We start from the raw sequence: 27,827 nt of genomic DNA, 5'->3' as shown, positions 1-27,827 counted from the left end.
GTGTGTATGTTTGTTTATGTGTGTATGTGTGTATATGTACACGTTTATTTGAGTATGTATATGTATGTGTATATGTGTATCTATGAGTATGTGTACATGTGTTTTGTGTGTATGTGTGTGTACATGTGCATATTTATGTATGTGTATATGTGTGTATGTGTATGTGTGTGTGCATGTGTATGTGAGTGTGTATGTACTTGCTGCGTATGTGTGTATGGGTATGTCCGTTTGTGAATATGTGTGTGTATGAGAGTGCATGTGTATGTGATATAAATGTGAATATTCTTTAACTTATACCTTCAAGATAATTCAATCATATAAATCTACTTAGTTATTTTAAATAGGTATACAGTATTCTATTCTACATATGTATATTTTTGCTTGTTTGTTTTGGAGATAGTTTTGTTATGTAGTTCAGGCTGACCTGGAACTCACTTTGTAGCCAGGTTGACTTGGAACTGGCTGTGTAGCCCACAGATTCATGGTCCTGCTCCTGCCTCAGCTTCCTGAGCTCTGAGGTTACAGGGATGTGCCACCATGCCATCTCCATTATATTTTTCAGATTGTTCAAGTTCCTTCTAATTATTTGCTATTTCTAATTTAAAAAATAGAAGCAGAATATTGGCCCTATTTTCTTTGGATAGGTGTAGCCAGTTGTTCCGTTAACCATTACTGACTTAAGGACTCTGGTTTTATAGGGAACATAGAAAATAAAGAGAATACTAGTGTTTGCTTATCAGGAAGCCTGGAAGTTTTCTTTGAGCTCCTGCTCAGTCATTACTTTAAGCAACAATGGAAGTCAGCCTTACAGGAATGTTGTAATAAGAGGGTCCTACCAGGCCCTGGTGGTGCATGCCCATAATCCCAGCTGCTATGAAGGCTGAGTAAGGAGGACCATGAGTTCAAGGGCTGTCTTGGCTATAAAGGGAGTTCAAGGCTAGCTTGGACAACTTAAAGAGATCCTGCCTCAAAAATTAAAAGTAAAACTAAGGCTATATACAGCTTAACTCATTAGTAGAGTGTTCCCCTAGCATGTGTAAATCTTAGACTCAATTCCTAGTACTTCTTAAAGAAAAAAAGAAGTCCTGTGATGCCCACAGTGAGGCCAGGCTGGTCAGGTTTCCAGTGAATATCCTGTCCCATCCATCCCAGCCTTAAGCTCATGAGTGATGCCCACTGGTCCTTCTAAAGGAACTGCCCCCTATTACTGAGATGAGATTGGATCTTTGCAGTAGTCAGAGAGAAGGACACTAGCATCCATCAAGTCTTGTGTCCTCATCATAAAAGAACTGAAGACACTTTGAAGAGCCACCTCTGTAGAAAGTTGACTTCAAAAACAATGTCAGCATAAATGCCATGAGCAGTTCTGTCTAAGGTGACACAGAAAGGTACAAATATTCCAGGAGTTCCTTCTTTATCTAATCCATTCCTCCAGCACCCATCATCAGATATTCCCATGCAACAAGTAGCCCATCTAAATGCTTTGTGGGTCTATAAATAACACTAGCCTTTTACCCTGTGACCTTGGGAGACTTCCTGGTCCCAGCAGAGCCAAACCATTTTAGACTTCTCAGAATCCTCAGTGGTGGTGAGATAAGAAATAAAAACTTGCCAACTCTGTTTGGGTCCCTGTCACCCTTTGACAAGTGACATAGGGACCACAGAGCTAAAGTGTAAGAGCCTGTGAGAGAATCGGGGAGGAAAAGTTGTGCCGTTAAATGAAGCATGTTCTGAGGATGGCAGCATGCATTCGCTTGGAATTTATTTGTCTGCTCTGTTTGGATCAGTGACTCTATTAACAGTAAAGATTTACTGCCACAGAAAAGCCTTTAGAAACCAAAGATGTCAAAGTCAATGAGGGTGCCAGCCATTTGATGCTTTCCCTAGTCTCAAGGTTTGTCATAATTGAGACCTGCTTCAGTGGCTCGAGACGCAGAAATGTACTGAGTAAGAATGGATATGGGCAACTATCAGGCTAATCAGGCGAGTGTCTAAATACTTCTTCATGGTTCTTGAAGGTCTCATGGAAATTTTCTTGTCATTGTGGAATCTACCAGTTACAGAGGAAGATGGGATTGGGGTTTTTTAGGGAAAGCTTGTCTTAAAAAGTAAGGAGTAACATGACCCGAGGAAGACATCTGAGCTTGACCTTTGGCCTCTGCACACATATGCACACACATGTAAGCATATCTACGTGCACATGTGTCTCTGTATGCACATAATTCATACACACACACACACACACACACACACACACACACACACACACTCTTCTATTTTAGTTAAGAGCTTCCTCATTTCAAAGACCCTCCACTGAAGCTAAGGCTTTGTCTCTGTTTTGAAATGGTTGTTAAGACTCTTACCCCAGTTAATAAAAATGGACATTGCAGGTTGTTTTTTTAGGAGAAAGAATTTTAATTTTTTTAGCTTAAACATTCATGTATTCTGACATATAGCCTACCATGTAATTGCCTAGTAGAGGGTTTTTGTAAGATACACCTCAGTGAATATGAGCTTTATCTAAATTGTATACCAGTCTTCAGACAGCACTCACATTAGTTCTGGGAGGACGGGAAACCAAGATTGTTTTGATGTACATATGTGGCAGAATTTGATTTTTCCTCGGGGCTTGTTTGGAGTCTTTTGGTTCAGTGTGCTGAGACAGCTCTACAGTGGCGCTCACGCATGGCACGTGACAGTGTGTGCTGCAGGAAGAGCTAGCGTTTCTCAGATTGCTCAGTTTCTGCCAGGGGAGTTGAGGAGACATGAGACTATCTTAGTCCAGCTGGTGTTCCGATTCATTCCCTTTCACCATTGGGGTTAACATGCAGAGAGTTATTATTATTATTATTATTATTATTATTATTATTATTATTTATTTTTTTATTTTTTTATTTTTTTTTACCATTTTATGAATTGACTCTGTTCTGAAACAATAGCTCTAAATGGTGCCTCTCTAGTTCCTAGACTGTCTGAAGCCAAATATTACCAACTCTTTATTATTTTCCTGTATTTTAAAAATACATATTCTCCTGGCCTTCCACCAGGAACAACAGTGGGTTTGGTAGAAAAAGGCATTTTGATTGATGGCAAGAGGACTGGGGTAATGTTGGGAGGCCCAGCTGCAGGGTGTGATGATGGTAGTTAGAAGTGATGCTGTTAATAAAGTTAATAACAATCAGTCTAATTCATATGTAGAATAACTAGAAAGCATGAAAAGCCAATGAGCCAGTGATAGCTGACTCTCAGCTAATAGGGCCGACCATCCCTGCATCTGATTATTTCTTGGTCTAATTTGGGATGGATATAATTTTACCAAATGGTTGTTGGCTTAGCGTACTGTCATGAATCAAAAAAGATGTCTCCCGATCCTTTCTGAAAGTCAAGTCATTCCATCTCACCATCCCCCCTCATTCTGTGCATGTATGTGTGTGTACGTGCATGCGCGTGTGTATGTGCATGTGTGTATAGGCAAGTAAAGGCCAGATGTCAACTTCTGGTGTCATCCTTAGAAGTTATGTGCCTTGTTTTTTTATTAAACGAAGTCTCTCAGTAGCCTGGAGACCACCAAGCAGACTAGGTTGTCTGGCCGGTGAGCTCCAGGGATCCACCTGTCCCTCTCTCTTCTCAGGGCTGGGATTGCAGGTGCAAACCATGCACTGGGCAGTTATGTGGGCGCTGGAATCTAAACCCAGGTCCTTATGATTGTACAGCAAGCACATCACTAACTCAGCTCTTTGCTCAGCCCCAAAAGTCACCAGTTCAGTTTGACTGACATCACAGAGCACCCAAATGCTGAAAGCTACAGCAGATTGGAGGCTGAAGTCTTGTCTGTTTTGTGATTAAATTGCTATTACATGAGAAAAGCCTTTGTGTTTAAGTGATGTATGTTCTGAAGCAGCCAACTCAGTGCACTGTTCTTCTAGAGACCATTTGATATTTTTCTTAATTTCAGGTTAAAGATTATTAACAAATGAGAAGGCAGAAACCAGAAGCTCTAAGGTTCTAGTTTATGATTCTATTTTTGTTTACTTTTTTAAAAAAAGTAACATGTTTTTGTGTGTGTGTGTGTGTGTGCGCGCCCGCACGCACTCAACTGTTTGTATGTGCTTGTCCATGTGTGTGTATGTATGTGACTGTGTGTTTGTATGTGTGACACATATGTGAAGGTTATAGAGAGGAGAACCTGAGGCAATTGACCCTTTCCTTCTACCATGTGAGTTCCAGGGATTGATCTCAAGCTGTCTGTCTGTGTTGGTGATAAGTACCCTAAGTGGAGCCATCTTGCTGGCTCCTCCTACTTTCTTAAGAAACAGTCTTGCTCTGTTCCCTAGGCTGTCTTCAAAGCTCTTAGGTTCAAGCTGTCCTCTTGCCTTGGTTTCCTGAAGAGCTGGAACTACTGGTGTGCATTACCATGCCTACCCTCTGATCCAATGGTAACAGTTGGTAATAAGAAGGTGGTTTAGGAAGCACACCCAGGATTTACTCGCCTCGGCTCTGAATTCTGGTCTCAATAGAAGACCTAGTCTAGATTAGGATGCTCTGAATGGCTCTGTGTCTTTTGACATTTGGGATAGTACATGGAAAACATGGTTCCCAAACCTTTAAGAGCAGGTAGTAGCCTAGGTGTTTTCAGGGGGTGTGGCATATTCTGAGGGGTGCCAAACGATGAGGCATTTCCTAGAGCGCAGGCCACTTGCTCTCTCATTTGTCACCTGGATGTTGGATTGCACTCTACATTGCCTGGATGTGTCTCCTTAGTGGACTGGGTACAACCGCCTATACCAGGATTTCGTTCTTGAGCCTTATTAAAGTAAAACAAGAGGGCTTATTTTAGAGCCATCATTTATGAAGTTAAAAGCTTAAGCAATTGTTTAAAATTTTTTGGTCTCATGACATTTGCCTCGAGTCTTGAAACTCTTGCCTTCCAAAAATGGCACCGGACTCAGAATGTGAGCAGGCCGCCTCCAGGTGGCGATTTGATTTTCTCTGAGCAGCAGGGAGGGAGGGGTCAGCTTCTGCAGTTTGTGCAGTCTCTCTCCAGCTGGGGAAGAGCCTTCGCATCTCAAGAATAACTTCTCTGACCTTTCTGGTAACTTGACATCGACATTCAATTTCAGTAAGGACTTGGCTTTCTTTTTTCTTTTTTGTTTTTGTTTGTTTGTTTATTTGTTTGTTGTTGAGTAATGACTCCCTTTTATACTTCAAATAAATATTTTTATTTGTTTTCTTTTATTTTTGTCACAGCTTAGAAATGTGTAACTTTTCACAACACTGGAATTTTCCTTTCACCCATAATTGTACATTTCTGACTCATTTATGTCTATATAATCACCCACCTTTTTTTGTTAGTCTTTACTTATGTCACCCTGGCAGGGCACATGCCATAAACTCATGTCTAATATTTTCACCTGTCATGTTAACTTTCTTGGCCAGATGTGGACACATGTGTCCATCCCAGTGACCCTTGAGTGGAAGGTGAAGGAAGCAGTCAGCCTGTAGGTGTAGAGGCTTCAGGCACACTAGCATCACAGGCCGCCGTCAGCCAGTCATAAATGTCTCGGACAGTGCTGTGCCACCCAGTTCTGAACACATACTGCTTACAGTCACAAACTTCCAGGACAACACTCTTCATCCCTACTCTCCTCCCATGGCATTTTGTTTCATGGACTGTCCGAAGGCCCAGTAGGCTCTCTCTTCTTTCCCCTTGCCACCACAAGCTTGTACTCCCCTAGATGGGTTGCGTAATTACATTGAAAGTGGCTGAATTGTTCACTCACCAGTTTTGTTTGTGATGTTTTTAATTAGCTTCCTTGAATGTGTGTGTGTGTGTGTGTGTGTGTGTGTGTGAACAATAACGACTTAGGCTAACCTTTCAGCCTCAAAGTTCAGAAAGCATCACCTTTGATAGATTTATTCATGTTGTTTGGGTAAATGAGGAAAAGTGTGGTTTTGGGTGATGGAGCTTAGGAGTGAGGGCAGTTCCCCTAGCAACACTGTTCCTTCTGCACTGTCAGCGTCAGTGACACAGGGGTCTCCCCTTGCAGTAAATAGCACCCCTGTATATACTGAGGAAGACCTCAGAGCAGAGGAGATGGCTTGGTTAGCAAAGTGCTTAGGGATCTGAGTTCATGTGAAAAAAACCAGGTGTGGTAGGTAACATATGCTTGTATTCCCAGTGTTGGGAGGCAGAGATAGGTGGTCCTTTGGGCTCACTGGCCAACAAGGCTAATGAAAAGACCCTGTCTCTAAATGCTAGGTAGATGACACCTGAGAAACGATAATGGAAGTTGTCCTTTGACCTACATACACAGGAATGTGTACCCACAGGCTCAGGGACACTTGCTCCCAGAAAGACACACAGAGAGAGACACACACATACACAGACAGACAGACATACACACACACACTCAAATAGATACACACACACACACACACAAACATACAGACACACATACACACATATACACAGACACACACACACAAACATAGAAACACATACACACATATACACAGACACACACACACACAGACACACACACACATATACACAGACAGACAGACATACACACACACACTCAAATAGATACACACACACACACACAAACATACAGACACACATACACACATATACACAGACACACAGACACACACACACAAATATACAGACACATACACACATATACACAGACACACACACAGACACACACAGACACACACACACACACACGCACATACACATTAAGGTAAAAGTGAAAGTTCTGAGGATTGAGGAGCATGCTTTATCTTCCATTCTAACCTGCCTCTGTGCTGTGCTCAGCGCTTGATGGACTTGTCTCTTAAAAATGTGGGCAGTAACTTCTTGTGCACTGTATCTTCAGAGTTGCCCCAGAACTAGATGCAGTACACACCATCTGGTACCCTGCAGTTTTCCAATAACCCCTCTTCTTTTGGAAGGTAATGAGTGAAAGGTTTATCACATTTCCCCACAGTCTCTATGTGAAGTTATGCTACTGAGTAGACACATACAGGCATTCTCTTGTGTTTTTTATTGTGCTGAAATAGGTGTACCATAAACCGGATCACTTTAACCACTTGGGCGTGGGGTTCTATGGCCCTGACTATTATACATTGTTGTGTAACCACCACCATCTGCTTCTGGGGCCTTTTCATTTTCCGCACTCTGTCACTTCCTGTTGTCCCTTCCTCTATCTAGTGTTACCTTTCTGTGACTGGTGTCTTTCTCTAGCACACGTCTTCAAGGTTCATCTGTACTGGACCATGTGCTAGAGTCTCTGAGGGGATGACTGATGTGCCATCATCTGCATATTTCTATTTTCATCCATCATTTGATTTCTTTTGTAAATCTCATGGCTGTTGTATGTAATGTTGCTAGGATTATGGCAAATCTCTCTTCTCCCTTCCTCTCCCTCTTTCTCTGTACTATACCTATCATATGCGTGGGCATGTGTAACGTGTATGTCTACATGTGCATGTGTGGAGTCTCGAGGCTGATGTCAGGAGCTCTCTTGGTTTGCTCTCCATCTTATGGAGATGGGGTCTCTCTCATCTTTAAGACCAGCTAGCCTGCCTGGCCAGCAGCTCCGGGGATCCATCCACTTGTCCTCCTGCTCCACATCAGCCCCTCACGAGACCCCAGCTCCTAACCTATCCGCAAGAATTAATTCAGTGTTTGTGAGGCATTCTGGAAAACTCTTGGAGTGAGAGGGTCTATAGGGAACTGGGGAATTTTAGCATTTGTAACTTTCTGGTCTACATGGACATGCTAGTGAACACCATTTTTGTCTCTGTTGGGGAACCTCTTTAGGGAAGGTTTTTGTTGCAAACCAAGGGACTCTGACCCGACCATGTTGTATAGTAGGGTGACAAGAGACACTTAAAGTGGCCAACCCATGGCAGACTCCACTGTCTTTATGGACCTGTGTTGACATCCAGCATCTCTTTGCACTGGAGCACACTTGTCCATATGTTTTCTTCTTCTAAGAACAATTGGGAAGTAGCATTGCTGGACACAAAGTAACAATGGCCACTGTGGTCATGCTCCTTGTTACAGTGCTGGGAACAGAGGGGGCCTTTGTGCAATCGGAACCTCTCACCCTAACCCTTCTTTTTCTCCCTCTCTCTCCACAGTGGGGCCTTTTCTGAAGTTGTTTTAGCTGAGGAGAAAGCGACTGGGAAGCTCTTTGCGGTGAAGTGCATCCCGAAGAAGGCGCTGAAGGGCAAGGAGAGCAGCATTGAGAACGAGATTGCTGTGCTTAGAAAGTAAGTGCCAGAGAGAAACCTCTCCTCCCCATCTTCCCTGCGCATGCATCCTCTGGAGGAAGGATGAGGCCTGCCCCAAGGCTGCTTTTCCAGGGGTCAGAGAAGCTGCTGCCTGCCAGTGTGCAGAAAGCGATGAACCCTGCCGACGACAGCTGGTACTCACGCGGCACTTGGAAAGTGTTCTCCTCTAGCTCTGCAGTCTTAGAACATCTAGCACTCATTGAAGGGAGTCCTTTCCAAAGAGCACAGTTGTAGGTTGGGTTGATGTCAAATGGAGGCTCTATCATTCACCATAGCTGAGTGATACTAGGTGGCTCCTGAGTCCCCAGTTTCCCATATGAAGTAGAGCTCAGACCATTTCATAGCATGGTGTGCAGAAAATTAGTGAGATAGTGTTTTCTGTTTTCTGAGTTTGTGTGAAGTGCTTACTGTGGACCACTTTATGGTAGTTCCTGCTGTCCCTGCTATAAATGCTACAGTATTGTTATTATTGCTAGTGGCATTGCCTTATTTTTTATAAGGTCTTGAAGCTGGAAACCCCCATATGTTTGCTTCATGTGTGCTGGAGTTTAGAATCTCAATTCCTCCAGTGCTGTTTCTACACTTGTGACCCCATCCTCTTTCTCTGCCACCCACATGGCACTGGGAACCCAGGAGTTTCCAAAAAAACTTTACTTCTTCATTGATTTTCCCCCTTTTGTATGCATAATAGACTGAATCAAAATACCCTCCTCCAGTACAGTACCACACACAGCCATTCTGATGTGACCTGACCCTCCCCTACAGCCCAACACACACACATGTTCCTCTAAGACTGCTCCTCACCATGCTCCCCTAGTGTTAGGATGAAATCTTCACACCTTATATCAGGAAATTTGAGAGAACAAACCTTATATGGCACCTGTTTTTGTATGTTTGGCACCCATCTGGAAAGTTTTTGAGTTGCTATTAATAAAAGATGTTCAAAATGTCCTTGAAATTTTTGGGGTTTGGAATCAGGACATAGCAAGAAACCCAGTAAGAGATAAACAGAATGGAATGGGAACAAGCCTTTTAGGGGCCAGAGAGAAACCACCACCTACCGGACAACTTTCCTGCATTACCTTTCACTCCATTTCTTCTGGGACCTTTAGTGACCCAGAGCAATGCTTCGCCACCAGCCATCTGACCCGGCCTGGCTGAGGTGGTCAGGATCGTCTGTCCTGTTCTGACCTTGGTGTTCTGGGACAAATGAGTTTTCACGACTCTTTCGAGTGGGGATTTGTTTCCCCCCTTTGTTGAGTTGGTTTCCATGTTCTCTGGGTGTCTGCTGGAATCTACAGAGTTTTAGGCTGTCCTGGGGAGGATCGCAGGAAGCGGTTCTGCGGAAGAAGAGTCTGGGAAGACAAGAGTATCTATCTGCACCAGGCAGGAACGCACTATGTTAATGAAACATTTATTAAAAGGGCCTTTCGTTTTTCCTCACTATGAAATCAATGTTTGAGGAAGAAGTTTGTCGCTGGTGATATGAAGTTGTAGATGTGTTGCAGACAACTGACATTTTAGATAGAACTTTCCTTCTAAAGGTTTCACTTTGGTCCCAGAGGCTGTCTGGGCTTAGAAATAAAAGAGTCTAGGATATGCAGGGTTGGAGTTATTTTCCATCCACATGGGCTGTGAGCACAGATAGAGGTTTTATAAGCTCGTTGTGGTTTATGCCATGACTAAAGGCACAAATTCTGATTTAATCAGCATCTCCACCCAGTGCCTCACTAATAATTACCCAGACAGGGTATTTAAAAGCATGGAGGACTATGGATTTGGAGTAACCTGTTTTGATAGCTGCTCACTATCAGTTGTTGGACTACCTGGAGGTATGTACTCTTCTCTAGAGAGTAAAGAACAAAGAAATGATTTCTTAGGAGATAAGAGGTGGTTTATCTTGTACGCTGGTTTATTTCATTAATCTTTTGCAAATGATTTACAAATAGGCGAAGAGGCACTTCTCATCATAAACAGTGGAAAGAGAAGCATATGGGCTCTAAAGAAATAGTTTGGAACCGTGTTTAGAAGGCTGCCATGGTGATGTTCATACATTGAAGAAACACTCATCAAGTTCTCGGCATTCTCTATATCTTAGAGTTTCTATGGCTGTGATGAGGCACCAGGACCAAAAGTAGGTTGAGGAGGAAAGGGTTATCTCATTTACATGTCTGCATTATAGTCCATCACTGAAGGAAGCCAGGGTAGAAACTCAAACAGAGCAGGAACCTGGAGGCAGGTGCTGATGCAGAAGCCATGGAGGAGTGCTGCTTACTGGCTTGCTCCTCATGGCTTGCTCCTCACCACTTCCCTTCTTCCTTCCTTCCTTCCTTCCTTCCTTCCTTCCTTTCTTTCTTTCTTTCTTTCTTTCTTTCTTTCTTTCTTTCTTTCTTTCTTCCTTTCTTTCTTCCTTTCTTTCTTTCTTTCTTTCTTTTTTTCTTTCTAAAGATTTATTTATTTCATGTATATGAGTACACTGTTGCTGTCTTCAGACACAGCAGAAGATGGTGTCAGATCTCATTACAGATGGTTGTGAGCTACCATATGGTTGCTGGGAATTGAACTCAGGACCTTTGGTAGAACAGTCAGTGCTCTTAATTGCTGAGCCATCTCTCCAGCCCGACCACTTTCTTATAGAACCCAGGACCACTGGCCCAGGGAAGAGACCACTCACATGGGTTGGGATCACCTCCATCAATCACTAGTTAAGAAAATGCCCTGCAGCTGGATCTTGCAGAGACATTTTCTCAATTGAAATTCCCTCTTTTCAGAGAACTCCAGCTTGTGTCAAGTTGACATAAAACTAGCTAGCACACACCAGGAAACATCATTATTAGACACGGAGTAGTTCTTGACATCTGAGATTTGCTATCAATCAACAGGGTAAAGATGATTTAATAAGAGTATGTCCAGGAGACCCAGGGATGGTTTTGAGGACAAGCAACATGGAGGAGGGAAAGCCACATAAGTATATTTTTTTCAGGACAGAAAGGCAGATGAGCATTTCAACCAGTAATAGTAACACAAGCTAGGAGACAAGGGCTGGATATGTATTCTAGTGTAGATTGTTCCATAAGGTCCTGGGCTTGATTCCCAGCATTATAAAAAGAGGAGGAAGAAGAGATGAGAGACAAGGGAGAAGGAAAGGTATAGGAAGAGGTTAGGAGACACCAGGCTGTTATTCGGGGGAGCTGGCTCCTTTGATGGGGCTTTAAGGAGAGGCAAAGGGAGACTTAAGTTTGAAGAAAGGTGGGGGCCTGTTCTAAACTTTGCTCTGGACCTCGGGCTCCATGCAATAGATATGAGGAGTGATAAGGGTTATCAAGAAAGAGGCAATATGACAAGGATTTATCATGACCTGTGCTGAGGCAGAACTGGTTGGAGAGAGCAGGAACACAGAGTGAGAACACATAAGAGGACATGAGGTGTATCATATGGATAAATGAAGAATGAATGTGTTAAAACAGAGGCTGTTGGCTGTGTGGAAGAGATGGCTATGAGAACATCAATATAGAGGTCAAGATTTGGAAGCAGTAGAGAGGTATTGAGGGACAGATAGGAGGTAGTGCTAATTTGATGGTTTCTGGCGGGATAACTGGGTGACTAACCACCTCTTTAACTGAGATGGTAATCCATGGGCAGAAAGGTAAGGGATGGGTTCTGACTTGGGTATGATGGATCTGGAGGTCTTGGGGATGTCCGAGCAGAGATGATGGATTGACTTTCCAGGGCTGGACCTGACCATGATCTATGCTTTGGTAGGTAGTAAACATTTCTGAGACACATACTAAAATAAGTCTTGGGGAGAGTCATGGAGAGATGGCTCAGTGGTTACTAGCACTAGCTGCTCCTTTTTTAGAGGACCTGCATGATTCCCAGCACTCACATGGTGGCTCACAGTCTTCTGTAACTCCAGTTCTAGGGAGAATCCAACTCTCTCTTCTGGTCTCTGCATGTACTAGGCAGGCAAGTAGTGCACATATGTACAAACAGGTAAAATACCTACATGTGTAAAGTAAAGCAATAACACTAAATATTGGCTAATCAATTACTATGCTCTTTCCTGGGGAAGACTGTCCCCTGCTCTCAGCATTCTTAAGTATCCAGGAGTTCCTTGTATAAGATGGAATTCCTGGATGTTCCCTGTCCTCATCAGCAGGTCTGTGATTGTTGTTCCTTGTTCAGCTCATATTACTGCGAGTATGTTGGTGAGACTTTATGGTATAGCTTCTGATGTTTCTAGGAGACACACTCTTTCAGCCAACTCCTGTTCCTGTGGTTCTCACAACCATTCCAGCTCCTCTTCTGCAGTGTTCCCTGAACCCGGGGTGCCAGCATTTATTGTAGATGTCCTCATCAGGACTAGGCTCCACAACTCTTCATTTTGCTTGCTTATGGTGTTCCATAATGGTCTCCATCTGTTGCAAAAAGAAGTTTCCTCGATGAGGGGTGAAGAAGACATGAGAACAAACATTTAGAAGCTAGTTAGAGATTAGGCTGTTTTAGTGAAGTGGTGGCTGTGGGGTCACCTCTCAGATCCCCGAGTTCACTAGCCCTGGTAGTTGCCTAGGCTTCTGGTACTGGACATTTTTTCCCTTATGTTTGACTGAGCTGTAAGTCCATTTAAAGAAGTGTTGGTTACCACCAAGGTATGCAGGCCACCATTAATTACATCCTTAGGTTTATTGTGCCATGGTAGTCTTTGCTGTGGTCCATAAGCACCATAAGTATCATCATATGTGTTGAAGTTGAATAGAATTGTTGGTTGCTTTTCTGAAAACACACATACAAGGAACATTATAGAGATAGAGTAGGTTGTACTTTACATATTTAGGAGTGTGTGTGAGTGTATGCATGTGTGTGTAATAGCAACTAATGAAAAAATGAGGCTGTGAATTTGAAAAAGAGCAAGAAGGGGTATATGTGGCGGCTTAGAGAGAGGAGAAGGGAAAATGATGTAATTACATTAGAATCTCAAAAATAATGGAAAATTTAAAAAAGAAATAAAGGTAAATTTATTTCAGCAAAATAAAAGAAAAGAAATCCTGCTATAGTTTAGCTAGTCATTCTGGGTAGGGTCCAAGCTAGGCCATTCATCTCCCCTGGCCATTTATGTCTCTCATTGGTGCATTTCATCCAAATGTGCCCATTTAAGAGGCTGCCTGTCCTCCTACATGCTAAGTTTATAGCAGGGTGAGAGATTTATTTATTTCATTGGATAAAAGTAATGTGGCTAATACATCCTAGCGGATGCCTTTGCACTGGCTCTGAAAATAGTTCCAAAATGAATTTTCAACTTGATAAGTAGATATTAAACCAACTTTAGAGCGGAGAAGAAAAAAGAACCCCCCCCCCACAAGCATTGTGGTAGGTTGTTGCTATGCAGCAGAGAAAGCTGCTTGCCCGACTTTGGGGTTTAGTGGGCTGGATTTATATGATTCATCGTGTTACAAACAGAATGGTTAGCCGTGGCCCCATGAACACAGTATTTTATGTAGTATGGAATATAACACAGTCAGCATCGCTCACCTTAGTTGGATTATACTTTATGATTTCTGGGGTATTATTTACCTCCAATCGGATATCATAGCATCACCTCAAGCATTTTGCAGGAGTGGGAAGTCAAATGCATTTACATTCTGCAGTAGGAGGAGAGACAAAGGAAGAAGGAGGTGCGTACAGGAAAGCTAGCAGCAGGAAAAGCACAAGGGATGTGCGGAGAGCCACCCTTTGACTAAGACTTGGGGAAACTGAGGCTCGGGTTGCTTGAATATGAAGTTATGTTAAGGAAACATTGAAATGGTCCATTTTCTAGCATGAAGTCAGTACATGCAGAGGGAAGATGTCGGTCACTGGTGAAATGAAGTTGTAGATGTGTTCCAGACATTCGACATTCCGGATGGAATTCTGGATGGGTCCAGGGCCCGTCCAGATGGATGAAACCTGGCACCAGGACTGAGCATGCCATTCTAATGGTTGCCTTGCAAGCTGTAGAGATTTTCTTTGGGAAAGGGCCTGGGGAAGAACTACTTTGAGACTGTGGCTTGTCATCACCTTGACAGTACCCTGGGGAAGCAGGAGCCGGGGATGGTTCTGGTATTGATGCTGCTGCGCTGGGTTCTCATCCCGGGCTGCCCTTTGACATTAGCGGGGTAGGTTTTAAGAACACACTGATGGGGGCTGGAGAGATGATTCATCCTCAAGAGTGCTGATCACTCTTGCAGAGGATCCCACTTCAGATCCCAATGTTCACATTACCAACTTACAAGTGCCCATAAGTCCAGCTCTGGGAGCTCTGATATCTCTAACCTCCTGGGCACCTGCTCCTCACACTTACACACATACACATGCTTGCACTGTGTACCTGAAATCCCAGCACTAGGGAGGCAGAGATAGGAAGATTCCTGGAGCTTGCTAACTAGCAATTGAAGAAGGCATCTCACATCAACCTGTCCTTACTCAATACACTAGCATGGAAAGGGTGTGTGTGAAGGAGACAGGGAGGGAAAGAGGGAGAGACTCAGAGAAACAGAAAGAGACACACACAAAGAGAGACAGAGACAGAAAAAGAGTCTACAGAGAAAATGAGATAGACTCCATTGTACCTCCCCCCAGTGATGCTAAGGAACAACCCATCGGTGTGGAAAGCGTCTCATCGTAGGCACTGCTTGGTCTCATCGTAGGCACTGCTTGGTCTCATCGTAGGCACTGCTTGGTCTCATCGTAGGCACTGCTTGGTCTCAATTTCCAGGGCCTGAAACTGTCCTGTATTTTGTCCAACAGTCCAGGCAGATGTGCACACCTGCAGAAACACACACCAGAAGCCATGTTTCCCAGGGGACTGAAATTCAGATGTTCTCCCTTTGGAAACTCTAGGATTCATGTGAGAACAGTGAAGCAGTGTGAGTCCGGAACCAGCCCCCACCATTGGGGAGCAGATACTAGCCACCGAGTTCAGGAGCCAGGCTCTGTGAGGTCAGCCTGAGAAGCAATGGCAGGGCTGTAGCTCCTAAGACTCAATCAAGATGCTAGTGTAGAGGTCGGCCATGCTCTTAAAACAGGACCTGCAGCAGAAGGGGCTCATGGCTGATAAACGTAGTAGATAGCAAAGCCCAGGCAGCCAGGCTGAAGTCCCTAACCCCTGTGGCCCTAGGACAGGGCAGCTGGCAGGGCACACAGTAGGACTGGTCTGCTGAAGTGGGAAGGGCTCAGTTCTTGGCCACAGGCAGGCTGAGAGAGGCCTGGGCTCAGTGGCTTAGTCCCTGGCTCCCTTAGGCCAGCCAATGTAGATTAATAACAAGGAAGGCGACTAGCCCCCTTCCTCCCAAAGATAACCGCTTTGTGATTAAGGAGCAGTCTGCAGAGAAAGTGCATCCCCAAAGCTGGCTTGTTCTCCTCCCACCCTCCTCCCCCACTGTATTACAATGGGAAGCTTGACTTGTTGAAACCACTGCTGGGTGCCAGGTTATTGCTTGTGTTGGAGAAACACACACATCAACAGAAGCTCTTTAAAGATTTGTTTGTTTACTTAATATAGATGAGTACTTTGCATGTATGTCTGCACAACAGAAGACAGCATCAGATGGTTGTGAGCTGTCATGTGGGTGCTGGGAGTTGAACTCAGGACCTTGGGAAGAGCAGTGTGTACTCTTAACCACCGAGCCACCGCTCCTGCTCCCAGAAACTCTTTGATTGGCGATGAACAAAGCTACCTTTCCAATGACAGGAAATGGCGGAAATCACTTAAAAGGGGCCTTGTGAGTCTCTGGAGAGGGATCATTAGAATAGAGGACACACACTGGAAGTGTTAGTAGTAACAGCAGTGAGAACCTAAAGGCAGGCAGACATATCGTTTGTCCTAGAATCCTGGAAAACCCCTTAATTGAAATTCCCTTTTTAAAAAAAACAAAACAAAACATGGAACATGGTTTGAAGGAAGCTGTGAGCTCCTCAGTGGTGGCTATTTCTGTTATGTGGTTATATCAGATTTAAGCCAGAGTTTGAACATGCGTATATGCACCCATCTGCATCCCCTCAGGCCCTCCCTGGGATTTTTTTCAGTGCGTTTTGGTCCCCCTCAAAGCCAGGCTCTGGTGGGCTGGAGCAAAACAAAACAGGTAAACATGGGTTGGAGAGATGGCTCAGCAGGCAAAAGTGCTTGTTACACAATCAAGTGGAAGGACCAAGTTTGGACCCCCTGCACCCATGTGAATACTGAGTGGACCTACAGCATATGGGAGGTAGGCACAGGGTGCCTGAAGCAAGCCAGACAGCTAGACTAGCTGAGTCAGTGGGCTCTAGGTTCAAGTGAGAGATCATACCTCAATATGTAAGGTAGAAAGTGATTGAGGAAGATATCCTCCATGAGCACATGCACACACTGCCTGCATCCTTCCTATGTGCACACCACACACATGTGTACACATAAATAAATAGTAAATAAATAATTACAAGGATGCAAAATCAGACATGGTAGCACATGCCTTTAATCTCAGGACTTGGGAGGGAGAGGTGGATGGATCTCTGCGAGTTCAAGGCCAGCCTGGTCCACATAGTAAGTTTTAGGACAGCGGGGGTATATAAAGACCCCATCTCAAAAAGCTAAAACCAAAACCAAACCCAGCAATAACAAAACAGCAAGCAAACAAACTCCCACAGGCTTCATGAAAGTATTAAATCACAAGAAAGTGAAGCCTGTGGTCCTTCTGGTTGTGCCAGAACCCAGGCTTGGAATCATGCCTTCTCCAACTCTCAACCTAGACACTTCTGATGGAGAGACCTCTGCTGAGCTTCCTTCTTCCAGGTACATGGTAAACTTGGCTTTGTTTTGACCAAGGTATGATGGCCATTGATGAGTACCCTACCTGGCATGTCAGTCTGGAGAAATAACATTGATCTATGTGATGTGTCCAGCTCTTCTGTGTAGTTCAGAGTCCAGAGTTCAGTGCCTCCAGGGGGTTCCTCATGGGTCTTTCTCCATAGCAAATAATCAAAGAGCATTTTAAAACATTAGATCTGAGATCCACAATCCATCTTTGTTTTATAATTTTTTCCCAGCACTGCAGATGGAACCCAACCCCACACTAGGCAAGTACTCTACTGTGGAGTGTGCTATACCCCCAGCCTTTCTATCCTGTTAATTTCTGGGACTTGGCCTGCAAATTCCTTTGAATGGAAGGAAAACAGAATCACTGCGTTTCTTACTGCGAGGCAGGGATAATCACAAGAATCTAGAGTGAGCTGTTTTTCCCCCTCCAGTGCTTCCCCCCAACTTATGGTTTTTATTCCCTAAGTGTTGCACTCTGTGTGGTTCATGTGGACTGTTTACAGCATTCTCTTCCTCTGTAGCCCTCATCAAATAAGTGTTGCATGCCTATCTGATACTGAAACTCTGTCTTTAGTTCAAGAATCTAAATTCCTTCATAAGGAGGAATCCTTTTGTGATCTCTGGTTTTCAACTGCCATTTCCCATAATTCGTCGATACTCTCTGAAAGGAACAGGTAATTGTCCCTGCCCCTCTATCCTGCTTCAGTGTGATACCTACGCCTTTCAGTTAGTTCTCCTGGATTGTCCTGTCTAGGTGAGCCCCTCTTTTTACTATTTCATGGCTTGAATGTCTCCCCAACTCTGACCTCAGGTGTCTGCTTTCTGAAACTATGAAGTTTCCTTATCCAGCCCTGAATTTAGAGACATGATGCTGACAATGGGGGCAATGAGTAGGGGCATAGCCCACGGAGTCTGGGAGGCTAGAAATATGGAGGAATGGGTGCTTGTTGGAGAGGTGAGAGTAAGCAGGCATTTCCATTGACTTCTAGTTCTCTCTGACTTTGTAGACCATAGTAGTCAAGGATATCTAGAGAAAGAGCCAATGGATTATGTGTAGATATACAGAGAGATGTATTAGGAGAGATTGGCTCATGTACTTATGGAGGCCAGTTATGGAGAAGTTCACCTGCTGTCTATAATCTGGAGACTCAGGGTAATTCAGCCCACACCCAAAGGTCTGGGAGCCAGAGGAGCCATGGTTTAACTATTAGTCCAAGTTTGACCAGGAATGCCAATGTCCCTCGTCTGTCTATTTGTTATAGGCTATATAGAGTGGTACCTACCACTTCCAGAAACACACACATACACACACACACACACACACACACACACAGAGAGAGAGAGAGAGAGACAGAGAGAGAGAGACAGAGAGACAGAGAGACAGAGAGACAGAGACAGAGACAGAGAGACAGAGAGAGAGAGAGAGAGAGAGAAAGAGAGAGAGAGAGAGAGAGAGAGAGAGAGAGAGAGAGAGAGAGAGAGAGAGAGAGAGAGAGAGAGAGAGAGAGGTCAAGGGATAGAGGAGCAGTGCCCACCAACGTACACACACATCTAAACACTGCCTCACCAGCTGTTCAGGCATCTCTTAGCTTAGTCAAGTTGACACATAAGACATAATACCTCGAGCATGTGGATGGCAAGCCCATCAACCAATATATGGTACTCTAGAAGAGGAATGAGAGGTGGAGCTAATGCTCCCATGGCAACAGAGTGAACTTGTCACTTGAGTAGAGCTTGGCTGCTCTTGCCACCTTTTATGCTATATATATGACTCTGTAGGTGTTCTGAGTAGTGGAAGAACAGTGTACCTCTGCAAGCTCTGCAGAGCAGTGCTAGTTGTCTGAATGCTCACTCCTCTGCTAACTCCCATTCTCCCAATGTATGTAATTACTTGGGGAGTTAGCTCTTATGTGGATGAGGCTGTGGTTGAATTCCTCTTGTAACACATCTTGGAAAATATTTTCTCCCTTTTTCTGTAAATTTACTTAGCTAATGATTTATTCAAATGTCATTTAAATGATTCTGAAAAAGTGTATGTGTGTGTATTTATATCATATATTATATATTATATATACAAGATATTATATATCTTATAATATAGCATTCCTTTTTTTTAATAGAGGGATTTTTTTTTAAAGATTTATTTATTATATGTAAGTACACTGTTGCTGTTTTCAGACACCCCAGAAGAGGGCATCAGATCTCATTACAGATGGTTGTAAGCCACCATATGGTCGCTGGGATTTGAACTCAGGACCTTTGAAAGAGCAGTCAGTGCTCTTACCTGTTGAGCCATCTCTCCAGCCCTAGCATTCCTTTAAAATAGAAAACCAGAATAGCTTTCATTGGAGAATCAATTCCATGAAAGGTTAAATACAAAGAGTTCTTAGAAGGAATCAATATAAATGCACACCAATGGTTTAGTCTTGCTTCTCTATTCTGCTGTAGGTTGTATCTGTTCAGTCCTGCTTTTGACATTATTTACATGAGAAGATGAATTATTCTAGCACACTCTATATTCAGAATCATCACTGGGTAGTTTAGATAGTTGTTTATCATTTCATTGTATTATTAATTTTAAAAAATTGATTTAATTCACTGTATATGGTTGCTTTTTGCTTGCATGTATGTCTGTGTACCAAGTGTGTGCCTGGTACCTATAAATGTCAGAAGAGGGCATCTGATCCCCTAGAACTAGAGCTACAGAGAGTCGTGAGCCACCAAATGGGTGCTGGGGGCAGAACTCAGGCCCGCTAGTAATGAATGGTACTTTAACTGATGACCCACATCGGCAGGCCCTTGTTCACAAGTTTAGTGCTGTATAAGCAAAACTCTCAGGGTTGTAAATTAAGGCCCGGGTCTAAGCCAGGTTTTGAGGACATGTACACTAAAGGAATTATTTTCTAAAGTAACAATAGTGTAGAATTTGATAGATCTTATATTAATTTATAAGGCACTTGCATTTTTCTTTCATAGATTTTTGGAAAATGGTTTGAATATATGATAAGGACAGCTGGAACATTATTAATATAAAGATATTAAGGAAATGCATTGTAATAGCAGCAGGGTTCTCTATACTGGGCTATTCTATTGAACTAATGAGCTGAATTTCCACATAGATGCACATATGTATGCATACACATGCAAATATTGTATATGTATATAACATTAGTATATTTTATATATCTCATTTTCTCATACCATATTAAATACTAAAACATTCTTTATGCCTCATAAACATATCCTTGATTCTATTTAAAAAGTCTTCTGTCTGTGGTACCTGAAGATGATAAGGTATATGAAAACAGTTTAGAATTTTCAGATGTTCGGCATCATGAATATAGGCTATCTTGCCCTGTCCTCTTGAAAGGGCTTATGATATTTCTGTGAGTGGAAACTACTCTGTCTGTCCCTCCTTTAGAAAGAGAAACTGAGTGCCAAGTGTGCAGTTCTGTGAACAGAGCAGCCAGGATGTGAGTGGAGTACTCCTTCAAGGAGCTGCTCTGTGCCTTTCATAGTCCCGAGTCTGTCCTTTCTAATGGTCACCTGGGTGACTTGGGCAGTCTTAGAGGACCTTACAGGAAGTCTCAGTCTTATGACTTGCAATAGACAGTAACATAAATGCCCTCAGCTCTTTATTACAGCCAGTCAGACACAATTCTAGATTGCCTCTATGCTAGGGAGGAAGGACAAATATTTACAAAATGTGAGGCCAGTGATGGGCCATAGAAATAATCCTGCCAGCATTTAGCTCTCTGCCAGTACAGAATTAACAATTGAACTTACAGAAACACCTTCACGCAGGCACCCCAACAGTCGGCCATTTTGCTTTTTTGTAGTACAGAGGCTCAGATCTCTGGCCTTGCACAGGATAGGCAATAATTTCCCCCTGTGCTTTAGCTTGAGCTCCTGCTGGAGGGATTAGAGCCCGTAAGAACTCTGGCTGCACACAGCATCATCTCTGTCAGATGTCTCTTATGCTTACGGATGGGGGAGGATCTGGCTAGGCTGTGGCATGAGGGAGAAAGCGCCTTCCTGGAAGTTCTATTACTCAAGTTTAGTGTCTACTGGCTCCTTTTGCAGCACAGGCATGTCCTGATGCCACAAACATACACTGGCAACAGGGGTAAGGTGGTTGTCCCTCTCTCACAGAGAAGTGTGCCATATAATAAAGTTGTAGATTCATCATGAATGCATTGGTCTTGCTTTTATTTTTTGGAGAGAGAGAGAAAAAAAAACCTCTTATGAAAACAGTCCCTGTGTTAATGTTTGTTTTTTTATGGAAGCTGCTGAGTATTAGAACTGGAAAATAAGCTTAAAGTGTGATTCTCCAACTTCAGGACACATAAATGGGCCCAGAAGGATGGAGCAGCTTGCCCCAGGGCACAGAGCATACTTGGGCAGATGTGGAACCCAAGTGATTTCTGATCTTCTAATTTAGAATGGTTTCCATGGAACCACACCATTTCTCGCATAGAGTGTCTTTCAGGAAAATGTAAGAAAATAACTTTTTGAAAAGAAAAAAGAAACAGACAGGCTTCGTGGCACGTGCCTTTAATCCCAGCACTTGGGATTAAAGTTCGAGGCCAGCCTGGTCTACAGAGTGAGTTCCAGGACAGCCAGAGCTACACAGAGAAACCCTGCCTTGGGAAAACAACAACAACAAGAACAAGAACAACAAAAACCCAAAAAAACCAACCAACCAAAAAAACTACATGGCAAGTTCTAGGATATCCAAAGCTACAAAGTGAAACAGTGTTTCAAAACAACAACCTCAAACAAACAAACAACTCAGTTAAAAGAAAACTTTCCCTCGTCTTTAAAAGCCCCTTGACATGTTGGCAAAGCCTCAAAAAATTCTATCCCAGTAGCTTGGCTGGGTTCCAACCTGGGACACTGAGTCTGACTTCTGAAATTCCCCTGGCAATTTCAAGTAGATGTGCTCTTCTCTGCCTTTCCCCCTTAGTTCTGAGGCAGTGTTACTGGGGAAACTAGAGATCCTCTGGACTCTGCTACCCTTGGTCCTCTGGCATTCCTGGGAAAGGAGATCCAGCGTCAGCCCAGAGCCTAAGTTAAAGATCCAACATGAAAAAGGCTTGTTTCCCATTTCATGTGCATGTGACGGCCACCACACTCTTTGCCTCTGCCTTGTCAATAGAATGAGCAAGAAATAAGCCAGATTGTGGAACAATCTGGAAAACATGGGAGATGTGACGCTTGTATTAGAATCCTGGAGAAGCATCCATCAGGCTGTATGTCTGCGTTATGTTAAGTTTTTACTCCCTCATCAGGTAGGCCCAGCTTCCTAGCTACCACGGATGGTTCCATGTGGCTTTGTTCCAAGGGAAGTCCTTCCCATACTAAGCTGACAACATCCCCTACTATCAGGTTTTCACAACCTGGAAAATCTGGTCTAGATCTGGGAATGCAAGTCAAATTCAACCTAAGGACATATTCTTCTCCTCCTTCCTCTTCTTCTTCGCCTCCTTCTTCCTCTTTCTCTTCCTCTTTCTCTTCCTCTTCCTCCTCTTCCTCCTTCTCCTCTTTCTTCTCCTCCTCCTCCTCCTCCTCCTCCTCCTCTTCCTCCTCCTCTTCTTTTTATCCTCTCTCTCTCTCTCTCTCTCTCTCTCTCTCTCTCTCTCTCTCTCTCTCTTTCTTTCTCTCTCTGGGACTCTGGAGATGGCTCAGTGGGTCAAGTGCTTACAAGCCTGAGGATCTAAATTAGATTCATAACATCTATGTAAAGAGCCAGGCTTGGTGTTTACCTATAACTCTAACACTGGGAGTTAGGAGTGAAGTGGGGTAGACCCCTGGGGCTCACTGGCCTACCACTTTAGCAGAAACAGACAGCTCTAGGCTTAGTGAGAAACTTCCTCAATGAGTAAAATTTGAAGTGATGGAAGACATTAGGAGTTGACCACCAGCTTCCACATGTTCACATGCACATCTGCACATATATGTAAGAACATACACATACACCCCCACTTACCTCCCCAACCTGCCCATATACATCATATGATGTTTTTACTTTAAAACCCAATGAGAGACTTACTAGAATAGTTGATGCTGGAGTAAAAACTCATTTCTGTCATCTTACATTTATAGTTAGAAAATGTTACATATTCATGTCTAAAAAATTGTCATGGAGGAAGATTCCATGACCTGTTGAGGAGGCTGTCTTGTTCTCAGAATCACAGAGTTGCCTAGGTGACTCGGTTGTCAGGTCCACGACTTACGCTGTCTTCCCTGAAATACTCTATATATCTTGTATTAAAAGCTTGGAAGGTAAGCCTAACTGGTGGCCCACACTTACATTCTGGTGGCTTGAGGCAGGAGGATTGTCAATGTTTGAGCCCATCCTGGTCTACACAGTGAATTCTAAGTCATCTGGGGCTATGCAGGGAGACTTGTGTCAAACAAAATGATGTATGTACGTGGGAGGGAGGCAGATCTGTTTGCAGCCTCCTCCTCTGTAACTTGGTTAGAAATCCTGTTTAACAGCTGTTGGGTTGGTAGTAGATGGAACCCTAGATCTCATGGATGCTCATACTGTACTACTGGGCTACACTGCTCACTCCCTATAGTCCCCACTGTGGTTTGGCTTTGTATATTTTGCATTAAGAACTGAGATTTTGTAGGTGGCACTGCTTTTTACTGAGTATTTCTTTAGAGATGTCAACAGGATGGCTGAAACGTTGGCAGACATGTTCAAGGGTCCAGTGTGGAGCTCTCACCTTGACTTTCCCAGCTTTTAATTGATTAATGAATTTTGAGTTCTTTAAAAAAAAAATTGTAGAAGATTATAGACAGTGGTTGGTAAGCTACATTTAATGTACCAGCAATATGCAGTTGGTCACTGAACTAATTTCTTAGAAGAATCTAGTTCAACAATTCTAGTTCAAGAATCTAGTTCAAGAATCAACAGTTTTTATTTTCTAAAACGATCATTTAAGTTTTATTTCACAGCCCGATGTGCATTAGCTCACTGAGGCAATTTGTTTGGGGAGCAATCACTCAGTTATTACAAGTCTATTATTAATGATAGCCAGTGAATGTGTCTTTCAAGAAGATAATATGCCTCTTTAAAAAGTAATTCAGGAGTTGTCTTTTCTTGTAAGGACTGTAGTGTCAGTCAGAAGAGAAACTTCTGAATGGAAACCGCTGTTGTGAAGTAACAAGTTGTGAAGCCATGCTCAGGAAACAGGCAGGGCTATTTCACAGTATTCTGCAGAACCAGAGGAGCAGATGGACAGAGTGGCGCTGTGGGTTCCAAGAGGACTTCCAGGCTCCCGAATCCTCTGTGCTGGACGGCAGCTGGGGAGGGCTCTGTCAGTGTGTCCCCTAAATTGCCTTTCCAGCATCAAAACTGTTTATTTCCTTACCTAAACCCAAATTATTTGATATAAAATAGTATAACATCAACATGTTACTTAGAATGCCTCCCCCAGATCTCAAGCTAGCATATAATATAATGTATTTTGTGATGGCATTTCCCCCATCTCCCCTCCCCCTTTTCTTCTGTTTTTTGTTTTGTTTTGTTTTGTTTTTGTTTTTGTTTTGTTTTGTTTTGTTTTGAGTTGGGAAGGAGGCTCAGGTCTCACAATGTATTCAAAGGTGATTTTGACCCTCCTGCCGTAGTTTCTGAACGCTGGGATTACGGCACATAGCACCACACAGCACCACGCAGCACCACACCTAGCTCTCACAGTATCTTTCAGGATGATGTCATGGGTAGGTATGTTGATGGTAAAGCAGAGGCCTGCTTGTGGCTGGACCATTATTCCGAGCTGTTCACTTAGGGTTCAAACCCAGTTGGAAATTTTTTCCTACTAATCATAACAATTGCCCAGCAAAAGTCAGTTTATGATGCTTTCATTCTTACTTTTGATTGGAAAACCTACTTAGGAAAGGAAATGCTAAGTCAGTGAAGCCCGGAGTCTTAGGACTTTTCCCTTGAGTGGCTGTGGTGGTTACACTGGGAGCCTTCGTTCAAGAGGCTCCAAGAACTTAGAGTAGCTCCTTCCTCTAAAAAGACGGCTCAGTGGTTAAAGGCACTTGTCAACAAGCTGACAACCTGCAAGTTGTTTTCTGGCCTGCACACACACAATCAACAAGCACACAAACAACAAAAACAACAAACACACAGACAAACAAAACAACAAATATACAAACACACAATCAACGAACACATAAACAACAAACACACAAACAAACACACAATCAACAAACACACAAACAACAAAAACAACAAATACACAAACAAAACAACAAGCACACAAACAAACACATAAACAACAAACACACAAACAAAACAACAAACACACAGACAAACACACAATCAACAAACACATAAACAACAAACACACAATCAAGAAACACAATCAACAAACACACAAACAAAAAATGTAAAATTTTGGGGCTACAGATACAACTCACTGGTAAGAGCGCTTGCTGTTGCAGGGGACATGGGTTCAGTTCTTAGCACCCATATGATAGCTCACAGCCACCTATTATTCTCATTTCAGGGGATTGAATGCCTTCTCCTGATCGCTGTGGTCACAATGTGCACAGGGAGCATACACACACAGGTGTGTATGTGTACTTATACATATATATGATATATATGTATATGTACATGTGGGCAAAATACACATTAAATAATTTCTGTGAATCTTTTAAAAATATATTTTATGTGTATGAATGGCTTACTCTCATGTGGATGTACACTTCAGGAATATATGGTATTCAGAGAGATCAAATGAGAGCATCGCATGCTCTGGACCTGGAGCTGCAGATGATTGTAAGCTGCCATGTGTGTGCTGAGAGCATCGCATGCTCTGGACCTGGAGCTGCAGATGATTGTAAGCTGCCATGTGTGTGCTGGGAACTGGACTCAGGTCATCTCCAGCGACTGCTCCTAACCATCAAGTCTTCTCTTCAGGCCCCAGATAAATAAATACATCTTAAATGTATAGATTTTAGAAATTTGATAGCAGCTCAAATTCTAAGTAACTTTAATTTGTCTTTTAATTACACAGAACAGGAGTTTTAAAGTCTACCTCCATATGTTAATGTTCTAATCCCTAAGATGGTAAAGCCAGGCCTCTGGAAACTGGTTAGGTCATGAGGGCTCCACCCTGCTGAGTGGGTTAGGGAACTTACAAAAAGAGACTCTGCAGAGCTAAGTAGATGTTTCTGCCATGTGAGGACACAACGAGAATAGACCAGCTGGGAACCAGGAAATAGGCCTGCACTAACTATGGGTCTGCTGGTGTGTTGGCGTTAAGGTATCTAACTTCTAGATGGTAGGAAGTACATTTCTGTTGCTCATAATCCATCCAGTGTATGGTACTGTATCATGGCACTTTGAGCTCACCATTATCAAAGCCATGTTACCAATGCCTCTGATGTTTTCGGTGTCTCCCCAAATCCCTCCAATCCCTCTTGTCTCCAGCCTTCATCTATCGCTCTAAGATTCACAAGCTTGGGGGTGGGGTAGATGGAGCTGTGGACTTCTCCCAGCAGGTTTTCTATAATCTCTTCTGCCCGAAATGCACTATTCTGCCCGAAATGCACTATTCTGCCCTGATCTGGTAGTGTCTGTGTTGAGATTGGGGCCAGATGGTCTTTTGTTCACCCACACCATCATCCTTTGGGACCTGGGAGGGATGAAGATGCTCAGGCCTCACCCCAGAGCCCAGGAATCAGAGCCTAATTATAAAATGGTCCTCTCACAGGCTTGTCTAATCTCTTGGCTTTGTGACAGGATTCACATTCTAAGTTCACTATCAAGAAGCACAAAGTTGGGCTGGAGAGATGGCTTAATAGTTAAAAGCACTGGCTGCTCTTCTGAAGGTCCTGAGTTCAAATACCAGCAAACACATGGTAGCTCACAGCCATCCGTAATGAGATCTGACGCCCTCTTCTGGTGTGTCTGAAGACAGCTATAGTGTACTTCCATATAATAATAAATAAATCTTAAAAAAGAAAGGGAGCACAAAGTTGAAGTAAGGACAACAATGGCAACAACAAATCACGAAATAATCTCCTCCTCGTGTTTTAAATGATTGGCAGTTTTGGGTAGATCCTTGTGGATCAGGTGGGAGGTACCTGTGAGATGCTTAAGGGAGGTCATTTGCATATTTATCCTCGGAGAAGCCTGACCAGGAGGCATTCCTCAGAGCCTCACAATCTCTGTGCTCTAGCGGCTTCTGGCCTTGTCCTCCAGCATGACACTGGCCACCATGTACAGTGATGCTGCCTGTTCGCTTGTTTCTCCTCTCTGTCACTTTCGAAGCTTTCTGAGCAGAGGGACAATAAGCCTGTCGTTCACAAGTGTCTCTTGTACCTCACACAGTAGATGCTTAGTATACTTTCTGGTGAATCTCACCAGTTCACAAGAGAGGAAATGAGGAAGTAAACATTTGTTCCCTCTTCTCTGTTCAAATGAAAACAGCTTACTTTAGGCCAGTTACGATGTTGCATGCCTGAGCCAGGGAGGATATGGTAGCTGGATCAACAGTTTGTAGTATTCTTAGCTATAAAGTTATCAAGCCCAAAGGCCCAACAACAGACTTCACCACTACCACTATCACTACCACTACAACCAGACCAACCAACCAAACCAGACCAACCAACCAAACCAAACCAACCAACCAAACCAAACCAACCAAACCAACCAAACCAACCAAACCAA

At 43.3% G+C, this 27,827-nt stretch overlaps 1 protein-coding gene across 5 annotated transcripts in view; it reads left to right on the top strand.

Annotated features, from left to right (window-relative positions):
* Camk1d (calcium/calmodulin dependent protein kinase ID) overlaps nt 1-27,827 on the top strand; it is a 509,557-nt gene that overhangs the window by 225,703 nt on the left and 256,027 nt on the right. For all 5 annotated transcript variants that reach the window (XM_031358638.1, XM_031358637.1, XM_031358639.1 and 2 more), the window contains one exon: nt 8,152-8,283. In XM_031358638.1, coding sequence (XP_031214498.1) covers nt 8,152-8,283 — 132 coding nt within the window. The remainder of the gene's footprint in view (nt 1-8,151; nt 8,284-27,827) is intronic.

Source organism: Mastomys coucha, unplaced genomic scaffold (assembly GCF_008632895.1).
Source record: "Mastomys coucha isolate ucsf_1 unplaced genomic scaffold, UCSF_Mcou_1 pScaffold7, whole genome shotgun sequence".
Taxonomy (NCBI): domain Eukaryota; kingdom Metazoa; phylum Chordata; class Mammalia; order Rodentia; family Muridae; genus Mastomys; species Mastomys coucha.
The sequence above is the reverse complement of the archived record's forward strand: the minus strand, read 5'-3'. Positions and strand labels throughout refer to the sequence as shown.